The sequence below is a fragment of the Mya arenaria genome, chromosome 7 (genome assembly GCF_026914265.1).
Source record: "Mya arenaria isolate MELC-2E11 chromosome 7, ASM2691426v1".
In the NCBI taxonomy this organism is placed as follows: domain Eukaryota; kingdom Metazoa; phylum Mollusca; class Bivalvia; order Myida; family Myidae; genus Mya; species Mya arenaria.
In genome coordinates this window covers 21,286,240-21,299,230 of record NC_069128.1, presented here as the reverse complement: position 1 = coordinate 21,299,230, position 12,991 = coordinate 21,286,240, and the positions used below count along the sequence as shown (strand labels likewise).

Below are 12,991 nucleotides of genomic sequence, written 5' to 3'. Positions count from 1 at the left end.
AGTGAGTGAGTGAGTGAATAAGTGAACGAAGCATATAATACTGTGTGTCTGATGAATGAATAATGAAGGAATCAGTTAAACAAGGACTGATTGATTGATGTTTGTTGAAATTATTTAGAACAGTTTGGGCATAATTATGAATTCAACGTTTTCATGTGATATGATTGTAACGAACCTGTAACGAACAGGTGCTGCTATATATACATATATATATATACGTTGGTTCAAGCCTCGGAGCAAAAATTGATGAATCATTTAATTTGACAATAAAACTGTCCATATCACTAAAGCAATGCCTTATTCATGTTAATTTTACAGATGTATGTGGATATGGACTTAATCATACAAACATACATTATGCCTTAGGTCATCCATGATAACGCTGTGTAGAACAAAGAATGACTTGGTTTGTGGATTGATAACTATACAAATTATACTATTCTGTTATGTTTTGCAGTATCTGAGGTGACCCTCTTGCTGTCTTTTAACATGACGGGGCTGGGACCAACTCGCCGGGGATTTTTCTGTGATGATGAATCTATTTCCTACCCCTACAGGACGGATACAGTCAGCGATTCTGTGCTTATTGCCTGCTTTATAGGAGTCCCTGTTATTATTGTAAGGACGAGTGCTTATGTGATTTGACATGTAGGGACTTAAAGCTGCACTTTCACAGATTGAGCGTTTTGACAACGTTTTTTTTTGTCTTGGAACAACCAATTTATGCGAAAATGCATGGAAACCAGTGATACAAGACTGCTGACAACAAATCAGATCCGAGATTTTCATTTTAAAGTTCAAAACTTGATGTTTTAGGCATTTTTCTTAAAATGTTAGTAACTTTTGGCCATAAAACATTAATTTTCGAACGGAAATATGAAAATCTGCGATCTGATCTTTTGTCAGTAGTCTTGTATCACTGGTGTGCAGATATTTACGCAAAAACTGGCTTATTCCAAGACTATATTTTTTAAAGTTGTCATAACGGTAATTCTGTGAGAGTGCAGCTTTAAGAAAAATAATATATTGTAGTATTATACATACATGTACATGTACAGGCGCGTACCCAGGCATACGCCAGTACGCCAATGCGTACACTTCGTCAGAAAAAAGCGAAAAAATAAAAGTTCCAAAAATGCAATAAAAAGTAAAGGCTGGGGGGTATAAGAAATAATTACGTCAGAATTTTATCGTTTGTTGGTTTTTATAGTGTAATACCTAAATTCCGCAAAAAAAGGTGATCACGATGTAGATCTCAACTTAAGTTATACACGCGTTATTTTCCCATAACCTGCCAAATCGGTGTGGATCCTGTTGACCTCCTGGTAAATGATCCGAATGATGTTTACAAGGCGGGACTTTTAAAAATGACTGAACAGACATTTAATCCGCCTTACGGTGATATTTTCGGGCAAAAACTAGACGACAGTGAGAAGAAAGAGCTATTAACCGCAACTTGGAACAACGTTCACCAGTATAAGTTCCCTTTCAGGTCAGTACTATATAATGTTATGATATATCTTGCATGGTTTATTAAAACATCCTTATCGAAATTCTTCTCTTAGCTTATCCACAACCGTTTGTTTACTATCTCGGCTCGTTCGTAGACCATTTGCTTGTTGATCTAGACGCACGGCTGTTGAGAGGCAATGGACGGTACAAGGCACAGTATCTGCTGCCTCCAAAGGTAGTGTAATCAAGGAATAAAACGAATAGTTTGTGATGCAATGCACCAATCATAAAACTACATTGGTAATACCATGTAGGTTTTAACCCGTTCACTGCCTTACCCCGAGTATCGTTATATATTCAAACAACTTAGATCCGAATGAGACGTCTCATTTGGATCCAAGTTGTTTGACATTTTCACAATGATATTAACAAAAGGTCGATGGAGTGTGAGAAAACAAAATCGGAAATTGAAAAAATATCGCGCATGTACACGACTTGCCTGCCAGTGAACGGGTTAATATCTGAATACATAAGTACTGTATGTGAGCTGATTCATCACGTGCGTTTTTACCAAATAATCGTGTAGCATTTATGCTAACTTATTTACATGCGCATGCATTAAAGATATTAAAATTAAATAATTATTGATCGTTTCCACAATAATAAGAAAATCCTAATGAAACAAATGAAACCCTTTAATCTAATAAGCACGGATCATTGGCCGCATATATTTAAATGGCATAAGTGCGAAAATACAATAAAGATTTATTCGACGGTCTCACCCATGCCGTTACGATAGAAATATTCCAGGAGTTCAAGTTAGACCTGCCAGATGACGAGCCGACTTTCGAGCGAGAGTGTCAACGTTGGACAGCGAAGTGGACTGTAACTTCACCTGCTCCCTACTCAACCCTGGAAAAGCATTGGACGTAGCTACTGAGGCATCGTATCCTAACATAAGGATCTGCCTCATGGTTCTGTTGTGTATGCCAGTAGCAACGGCCACGGCTGAGCGCTCATTTTCGACAATGCGTCGAGTCAAAACGTATTTGAGGAGTACCATGACAACTGAGCGAATGTCAGGCCTGGGTTTGATGAACATTTACAGCGAACGCAATATCAACGCCGAACATGTCGTTGACATATTTGCAAGAAAAAAGCATCATCGCCTGGCTCTTTTATTCAGAATTTAATAACCATTGTTATGCACAGTGCCATATTTAGGGAATAGATCCGCTAAAGACAGGTTGACTGTATCTTATTCTTAGACGGTCATTTACAAACAGTATTGAAGATTATTAATGACAGCTGGTGGCTTAATGCCAAAAGAAACTATTTTAGAACGCTCTTATAAAGCGTTCTGCATTAATTGAACACCTTTTTCAAAAACCACACTGTCCTAGTTTTTGGTTTTGACTGGTCGCTTAAAACTGGTTTGACTGTATTTCTTCCTAATATCCTACCGATAACTATTATGTAACATGTTGTTGAAGTCTAGGTAATATATTGCATTCGCTTCTTCAGTTTAAGATTTTTTTTAACTTTTTTGCTTTTAAATTTAGTCCAATCAAAACACTCATACTTAACAATTAAGAAAAAACATAATCTTAAGAAGCTACTGGAATACGAGCTTATCAGAAGAGTAAGAAATACCTGATCCGATTACGATAGTTGTATGCCTGAGTGATAAATTTCATGTAAACGCCACAGCAAAGCACATTAACAGGTGCGTTTATTTATCATGTTTTAAATTAAAAATCGCCATGTGTGCATGAATACAAGTTCGATGATATGCTGATTGTTATCATCATTTTAGTCCCGTGAAAGAACAGATATTTTCCCATACATTTTAAAAGTAAAATAATTAAGTATAGTTGTGTTAAGTTACAATATTTTATTAACTTATCTAGGTACTGTTAAGCATAGCATGGAGACAGTTTCAGTCTCCGCATGTGGTTAAATATACCGGTGTATATAAGCCTTTCTGGTCAACGCAATATCTCAATTATTCAGCGGATTGGATGTTAAATAGAGACGCCACCTATCACCCCAGATCTTTTTGTTTATTTAAATCAAATACAAGTATTGATTTTTGGAAAAAAATAATAAAAAATATCGAGACTAACAATGTTAATTAAGGTAAATATTCATCTATTTGTATGCTTTTATAAGTGCCAAAAGGCCCCTAGATAGCACCAAATGAGATGTTGGATTTCAAAATTTTCCGGGGCGGCATGCCCCCGGACCCCCCTAGACTGTGCGTATCCTAGATTTTAACATAGGTACGCCCCTGATGTACCATGTTTTTGTTTACATTTGAATCTAATTTTTAATGCATTAAATCATTATCAATATTTTCATTGATCAAAATTAGTTCAATGTTTATTCTTGTTGTTTTTTTAGATAGCTTTTGGCGAAACACTTCACGCATGTATTTTTCGGAGTCGAGAAGGGAAACAAAAATCGTGTCAGCTATTTCTCTCACATGTATACAGGTAGCCTCCCATATCGAGTATTTTAGCGCAAAACATGAACTGCTTTTTTAATAATTAAATAAAAGGAACTGAAATGATGCGAACAAATACATTGATTGGATGGGAATGAACTCCTGCTTTGGTGTCATTTGAACTGTACAAAATTTGGCGACTAAATAGAGGCATTTCGTAATTTTCTGACAATGTTTCAACTACAGTAAATTCATAATTATTTTATGCTAGATAGTTGGTAGGAGTGACCCCTTTGATAAATCTGAAGAAAAAAAATAATATTTAAGGTTAAATGTCACTGAATTTTGTACAGGTCAAATGACACCAAACCAGGAGTTTTATAACCATCAAATCACTGTGAACAAAAACACAACATTGTAACTTAAATTATAAACTATTAGGTGTTCGAAAGTATAATTTTCTAATGGCAGTGCTTTTTGAATTCACCGTAAATTAGCAGTAAGCAGCAAATGATGGTTACTTAAGACAAATAAGGTACTTAAAGTATATATCTTAACATGTGCGTAATTCATAGTATCAGTATTCATACAGCATGTATACGTAGAAAAATTAGCTAGAGTAGTGGGCCCTGCTACACATTATCATTGTGTCTTTTTTAGGGTTGTTGGTAGTTTTCTGTTCGGTCAGATGTCATGTAGTCTTTTCATGGAAACGACGAAACTGTTCGCTGGAAGATTACGCCCCAACTTCCTGTCAGTGTGTGTCATTGACCTTGACCGCGTCAACTGTAGTCAAGGTTACGTGGAAATAGACGACAGCATGTGCAGAAACGATGATTTATAAAATTCAATGGTCAATGGTCATGGATGCTAGGTTAAATAGATTTGAGATAGATAAAACTAGTTTTGCAAAGAATGATTTGACTTCTGATGGCTACCCTGTTTTTATAAAGAACTGTCCGTACATGTTACTAATCGAATGGCGGATATATTGTAAATAAGGAACACCCTAAATATATTTCATTATAACCCTTAAGCAACCATTTCCTCTATCTATTTTTTTTATAAAATGCTGTTGTTTTTTTAAACATACCTCGTCGGTTTAAAGCTGCACTCTCACAGATTTGCCACATTTTTACAACTTTTTATTTTTTTTGTATTGAATTGAGCCATTTTTGCGTAAATATCTGCAAACCAGTGATATAAGACTGCTGACAAAAAACTCGGATCGCAGATTTTCATATTTTCGTTCGAAAATTAATGTTTTATGGCTAAAACAGTGTGTGTATACCACGTGATAAATTTCGTCATATATGCTACGTCAGAAGGCAAAAGTTTGCTTAAAATGAAGACTTAAATCAAAAATAACTTTTTTTCACCTCACCATTTTAAATGAAACAAAGGGCAGTCTATGGCGCTTAAAGAGCCACGCCTTCGTATTATTTTCGGAGTTTGATAAGGTGATAAGTTTCTTCAAACACTTCGACTAACCTGTTTCCAAAATAATGTTTTGACAGTGCTCCGTCATATGGTGAAAACGTTTGTCGAAGTGTTTTAAGAAACTCGACTCTCAATCAAACTCTGGAAAAAGACCGATGGCGAGGCTCCGTAAGCGGCGTAGACTGCGCTATCATGGCTATGTTTCATTTAAAATGGTGAAGAAATATGAAAGCTATCTTTGTTTAAAGTCTTCATTCGATGCAAAATATTGCCTTCCGACGTAGCATTTATGACGCAATTTATCACGTGGTATACTCACACTGTAAAAGCGTTACTCACGGTTTAATGCATAAAACATCATTTTTTAACTTTGATATGAAGATCTGCGATCTGATATTTTGTCAGCAGAATTATATCACTTGTTTTTTCGCAAAAATTGGCTCTCCCAAAAAACAAAAAATAAAAAGTTGTCATAACGTTCAATTTGTGAAAGTGCAGCTTTAAATAATCGTAGAGGGTAAGTTTTAGTTACGTTACGTTACACTAGATTATACGTCATTATGTTAAGTTTGCTACTTATAAAACATTTTAAAATAAGATTGTGGAGGACAGACAAATAAACAGATGGAACGTACAAAACGACGCCCAGATAGATCGTGTAAAGGATAGGATTTGACTTGCGCCCCTCCCTTAGAGCCTTCATTTTTCGGTTTAATATGTTGGCAAGGGGGTTGGGTGTACTCCCTTTAAAGAGCATTTAACATATTCGACTGCAAAATGTGTTTTTGGTGTATGCTATTACATTTTTCTTATATATTAAAATAATACTAAAATGGGCGATTTAATGTGGGCGGCGGCGGTTGCGCCCCCCCCTCCCCTTGAGCTACTTGTGAATTTGTAACTCTGTCTGTAAGGATATTCGTTATATCTTTTTTAGAAACTCATGCTGTCATGCGCAAGGGCCAGGCGTGCGCATAGATGACCACTCGACACTTCCGGTAGCTTAACAACAGTGAATTCGGATATCATCGACATGAAATACTGAATATATTTCTTTTTCATGACTGTCAAAGGATATTGTTGGTGATTTCTGTGTTTTTGAAACAAAACAACAAACTTAATCCGCCGCCAACAGCCGTCACAAAAACAATCACTTGGCCAATTCGAGCTCTTAGTGACACGTTCGATGCCATCATGGCGATCCTATATTTTGACCTTTCTCTATATTTCTTGTCTAAAGACAATAACCTCTGAATGAACTAAAAACGACCGCCTTGGTAATCTTAGCTGTTTTCCAAAAGTCGTTCAAGGTCTAGAATACAACATGTTTCTATAGGCTATTCACACATGCACAGCAAAATCTATAACTCAGGCCTTAATATATATTGAGTTGTGTCCCACGACAACACGAGACGAATGTTTGTGTTTCCTCCGCGGCGCTCTTGTATCCTTGAAATTCTGGTACAGTGTAGGGAAACATAATACAAGTGGCATACTGTATACTCAAGTCAAGATATTTATTAAGTAACCAAATCACGGTGGAGAACCCACTTGACTTATTTGGTAAAGTGCACGGCAACAAATGTAAACAAGTCTCGATTCAGGTAAGGTTTTTAAAGATAACTTTCTTAATATTTGATGATTTTTTTGTGAAATAAAGACCATAAACCCCGCATTTAAGAACTCTATCCACGGTAATGAAGAACTTTCTCTAATATTCTAAAGTTTTCCTGAAAATCTTGACCAACTGATTTCTCAGAGTTGAAATCTAAGGCAAAGTACACGGCTTTTGACAAATCTATCGCTTTACTTTAGCCGTAAATAATTCATACACAAATCTTATTTTAAGCAAATTTTGTGTATTTTAAAGTTTTCAGCGTGTATTGTTGAACTTCTTATAGTTGTTTCAAAGGCGAAAATGAACTAAAACCAAATTGATAAAGTACACGGAAATTCTAGGTTTGATAAAGTACACGGTCGTTTACATCCTTCAGTGTATAACTTATTATTTCACTGACTGGTGCTAAAACGAGTTATTATTTCTATTCTTCAAATTCATTATTGAACGTTGCTCCATGTTTGAAAAGACGCATTGTAATGGAGTGGCAATGGAAGAATGAACGCGTTTTAACAGTTAGACCGACAGAGTCGCCTAAATGATGGGCTCATTTTCATGAATCTTGGAAACATGTGTCATCACACTAAAATTCAGTCCCGTATTTTAACAATATATTCGCAATTGACATATAAAGGGCTTGCAATTTTTTGTTAAAGGTGTTCCACTTCTTTTTCGTATCGTATATGTAAAACGTGCTTGTATTCATTATACGTGGTAAACAGTAACACATAACTGCTTAATAACTCTTCATTTTGCCAATTTTGAGAAAGAAAAGTGTTCTTGTACTTTTAATGTCTTCGATTGCTAGCTGATTTGATAGACTTATGTTTTTGTGACATTTGTTTCATTTCAGAATATGAAGACTCCGACTTTATGCAAAGAATGCAGAATGGCATTTCAAACTAAAAAAAACAACATCAAGTAGACCACGATAGAAGGCATTCTGGTCAATTGCCATCGTTTTTGTGGGAAAGTGTTTACACAGAGACAGGTTAGTTTTTAGCTTTATTTTTTCGCAGAGAAATAAGAATGTACTAACAGTTTCACTTTTATTATGACTCCCCTCGTGTAGAGGTTAAGATTTGCCGTCGTCTGACTGTGTTTTCAACGTTTTATAGGGGTTGCGTTTTTCACATAATAATGTGGTCCGTGTTTCAGTGGACAGGGTCGTTTAGTTTTATGATGCTGATTACACGATCAAACACTCATTGCGTGGCAGTAATATAGTGGGTTTTTTATAAATTATATTCAAGTACTGACATTGCCAGCATTTCTCGCTAACTTGTGACAGTACATGTCTTTTTTATAGGTGCAACAATCACGGCGAGACAAAGTTTCACGTTTGCAAATATTGTGGCAAAACTGCTCTTGCAAGACTTGAAGATACACGAAAGACGCGAAAGCGGCCAATTGAAGCTAACCTGTGATGTGTGTGGGTTTAAATTGGGTGACACGACCAATCCCAGTGACCAGATTTCTTCTAGACACAGGGGAATGACACGTCACAAATGTCTACAGTGTCGCTCAGCATTCAATCAGTTCAAATCTGGACTCAGCAGGCACGTTAAGGCGAAACACACCTAATCAGGACACATTGAAAGATCACAATGGTCTAGTTAGAAGTGCATTCCAGTATGTTGCCGAGTTAAAATAACGTTTTGATGAGTTTAACATTTTATTAAGATAAATAGCAATACGTACTGTTACCAAATGGTGCTCTTTCAAAATGTTCGTTTGTCTTACAGTACTGAAAAAAATGCTGTGTAAAATTAGTATGAAAACGGATTGAGCATAAAACATTTTCACAAGGTTTAGAGATGCATTGTTGTCATTTTCCCATTGATGCCCTATAAACTCTTAACTGCATGTATCTTATATAATTCAGCAAGCTTTGAAACACAAGTATTTTGTAATCACATTCCAGCCTTTAGTCTTGAACAATCTAATGTTCCATGCTCAGCTCTTATCTAGATGCCAAGTCTTAGTCCAAGCCTGTAAGTTGGTAATATAGTGTGCTCTCATTCCTCCTTGCTGTTTCCCCATCTAACTCCGAGCCTCCATCTTTACAATGAATTCCTGCCTGTATTGTTCGAACGACCACAGTTTTACTGATGTAGATCAGATAATATTTGTAACTCAGACTGAACCAAATAAAAGATTCAGCGTTACCTGAAAGGTATGAACAATATGCTTTAAATGTGGAAATATATATAAACTAATTGTGATGTGCCTATTTTATTGTTTTATATCACATCAAAATAGGAACATTCATGAAATTTATAATCACCACAAACGGGCCGTTAACTACAGAGATGTTTTATTCGCCGTCAGTCCAGATTATAATTTATAAGTAAAACTATCTGATTTTTTGAAGAAATGGATGTATGATTCTGTATTGATCTACATATTTAAAAGTAATCGAACTTATAATGGCAGACTTTCTCTTAAATTATCCCATAGACTATCTTTCAACTCCTCATTAAATATGATTGCTAAATATTTAGTTATTTAGGTGTGCGTTATAATGCAAAGTTTATTGATACAACTTAAATAAAAACTAAACACTATACATTCTGACTTCACGAATAGAAAATGCTTATATAACTATTAGTTTGTAAACCGCACTCTACTTTCAAACATAAACTAAATTGACCGTGTACTTTATCATCCTAAAATGTCCGTGTACTTTATCAATTTGGTTTTAGTTCATTTTTACCTTTGGAATAACTATAAGAAGTTCAACAATACACGCTGAAAACTTTAAAATACATAAAATTTGCTTAAAATAAGATTTGTGTATGAATTATTTACGGCTAACATGAAGTAAAGCGATAGATTTGTCAAAAGCCGTGTACTTTGCCTTAGATTTCAACTCTGAGAAAACAGTTGGTCAAGATTTTCAGGAAAACTTTAAAATATTAGAGAGAGTTCTTATTACCGTGGATAGAGCTTTTAAATGCGGGGTTTATGGTCTTTATTTCACAAAAAATCTTCAAATATTAAGAAAGTTATCTTTAAAAACCTTACCTGAATCGAGACTTGTTGACATTTGTTGCCGTGCACTTTACCAAATAAGTCACGTGGGTTCTCCACCGTGCAAATGCCGACGGCCCAAAATACGTGGCATACATTATACAAAAAAATAGTATACGAGTTGTGTCAAAATAGGGAATTTAAGCATATATCTAAACATGATTGATCCCATTTAATTGTTAATTTCAAAAGAAGATGATATACATAGAAAGACCACTTACTCTGAGTCTCATAATAAGTTGTTTTCATAAGGTTATAAAAGTCATTTAAATCTCTACCAATTAAAAAATATCATCTTCTTATATTGTCAAGCTTTCTACAGACAAAAATGCATGATATTCACAATCTAAGACAGATATATGTTCATTATCATAACAAAAAGCACATATACGATCATCTTTTGGTAGATTTAGATGCCTACCAGTTTCTATTCTGTTTAATTGTAATATATACATGACAGAACAAAGAAAGTTACAAAATGAATGTGAAATTATGTTTTTACAGTTATGGAATATTTCATAACCAGAACTATTAGTTGGGAGAAGATCACTTGATCTCATTAGTCTGTGAACCCTGTTATCATTTTACCAATGATGGATGAAATGTTTTATTTAATAGAAAAATTACAATTATTGTTTGTTATATTGGTTATGTTAAAGTTGTGATGTTATTGATGCACAGGCAAATACAAATGGCTCAGAAAATTAAAATTGTGTAATCTAACGAAGATTGGTTATTTATTAGTAAAAATGTAATTTGAAAACTTGATGCGATAACAGTGTATGTATACCACGTGATGCTACGTCGGAAGGCACTATTTTGCTTCAAATGAAGACTTTAATACACAAAGGTAACTTGATTATTTTTTCACTATTTAAATGAAACGAAGCGCAGCATATGTACGTTCAAGTGTTTGAGGAAACTAATCACCTAATAAAACTCCGGTAATATAATAAAACGAAGCGGGCCCTATGAGAGCCATATACTGCCCTATGTTTCATTTAAAATGATGAAGAAAAAGAAAATTATCTTTGTTTTAAGTCATCATTCCAAGCAAAAAAGTGTCTTCCGACGAAGCAATTATGACGTAATTCATCACGTGGTATCCACACACAGGTGAAGGTAATTGTAATAAATAAATGGGGTACACGTCAACAGAAAAGCGGCCTATCGCAAAATTCCTTTTACTATATGTCTCCTTTGAGTATTTCAAAGTTTAAACACACTGCTGATATAAAAATAAAACTAGAACTGAGATTTTGTTTGAACCAAGGAAATTGCACTTACATTTTTTACGACATATATCCCGAAATGTATATACAGTATCGGAAATGACGTCATGAATAAATCGCAGAAATGATTTTATTCAATTGCTTGAATATAGACACAACATCAACAATAAAGATATTAAAGGGGCTGTCTCACGTATGATAAAAAAGCGGGGAAAAAGAAAATTGTCGAAAACTGACATAAACTTGGCGTCGATGTGCATGAAATGCATTGAAACTTACTAACTGAAGTACCACATAGTTTACAGTTTATTTAAGTTTAGCAGTTATTTCGTATTTCCCCATTAAAAATGATTACTGGGTATGTCTACCAGGTAGAATTCACTCCTTATGCGTGATTGGCTAGTCGGTGTTATCACGTGATATAACCGAGGTAGGTGAATAGCTTAATTATGTCACCCGATTAGTATAAGCCTTTATAACTCAGTGATTAAGACGCTGGTCTTCAATTATGGCGACGAGGGTTCGAACCCGGTCCCCGACACATTTTTTTTTACATGTTGGTACTTTTTTTACAATTATGATATCAAAGCGTAACACATTCTATTAGATAATTGTCCTGAGATTCGTTACAGAACAAACTTTTTTTGGTGCCAATCTGTGAAACAGTCTCTTTAAAGCTTTTGGAAAAACAGTTATATTTTATGTGTGGAAAACATAAAGTTAACCAAGCCCTAAAAATGTATTCTTATGAACATCATGTTGTAAGTAGAGGTATTGAAGTTAAAGATGCACTCTTAATCCCGGATAAGATTTACGAATATTAATTTAAAAAAAAATTAACATTCGAAAAAGGAGGAATAAATGTCGATAATAATGGTTCTTATGAAGCCGATACCTAGTTTAATTTGAAAGAGTATATATATAATGAGCATAAAACACATTATTTCTACGATATGAGAATATAGTAGAACACAGTAAATCTTTTAGCATTCACCAATCATTCATTATTTTTCGCTTTGTGCTATTAGATATACGGTTATAATCTTGTTATCAGTAATTAATATTTTCGATAAATGCATTATTTAGTAAGTAGTTAAAAGCCTATCAATAAATTTCGATGTTTGTTATACATGTGTGTGCACTGAATTTGAGTAAGAGTGTCATTTAATTGTCGTTACAAAACTTTTTGATAGAATACTTCAATTTTGATATTTAGCCTTAAAGCTGTATTATTCCGAACATTAGAAAGATAAAACTAATTCAACCCAACCTGTCATTCTCTATTTCAAAGGTTTTGCAAATCCCGTAAACCCTATGCCATATATGAAGCATGCTAGTAGAATTATTTTGCTGCACAAGGACGCATAACCAGTTAGATTTTAATTTGACACAGGCTCCTTTCGAATTTGAAGGCTGTTTGAATTTGGCTTAGCATAAAGCATTCGCCATTACACATTTAAATAAAGGTATACACGACATCCGCGACATTCGAAGTTTATTCTTTGAGCACCACTAACAGCTTTCATGCTAGTCTAAACATTACAAGTTACTACATTCGCAACATTCGCAATATTCGCGACACATGTGGCATTATTTAAAACATTCGGAACATTGAGGACATTAGCAATAAAAAAACCCGCGACATTTACGACATTCGTGACATAACATAATTATGATTTGAAGGTTGCTACGGTTGTGAATGTCGCATTGTTTTGAATTTTATGAATCTTGCAAACGTCGTAAATGTCATTAATGTGACCAATGTTTTAT

The 12,991-nt window shown here is 34.6% G+C and overlaps 1 protein-coding gene across 1 annotated transcript; it reads left to right on the top strand.

Moving 5' to 3' along the window:
- Nucleotides 1-473: 473 nt before the first annotated feature.
- LOC128241001 (phospholipid phosphatase 3-like) lies at nucleotides 474-4,742 on the top strand. The gene is made up of 3 exons (XM_052957988.1): nucleotides 474-618; nucleotides 1,353-1,492; nucleotides 4,559-4,742. The coding sequence occupies exons 1-3, from the start codon at nucleotides 490-492 to the stop codon at nucleotides 4,740-4,742; spliced, it is 453 nt and encodes a 150-aa protein (XP_052813948.1). The 5' UTR covers nucleotides 474-489.
- Nucleotides 4,743-12,991: the final 8,249 nt, after the last annotated feature.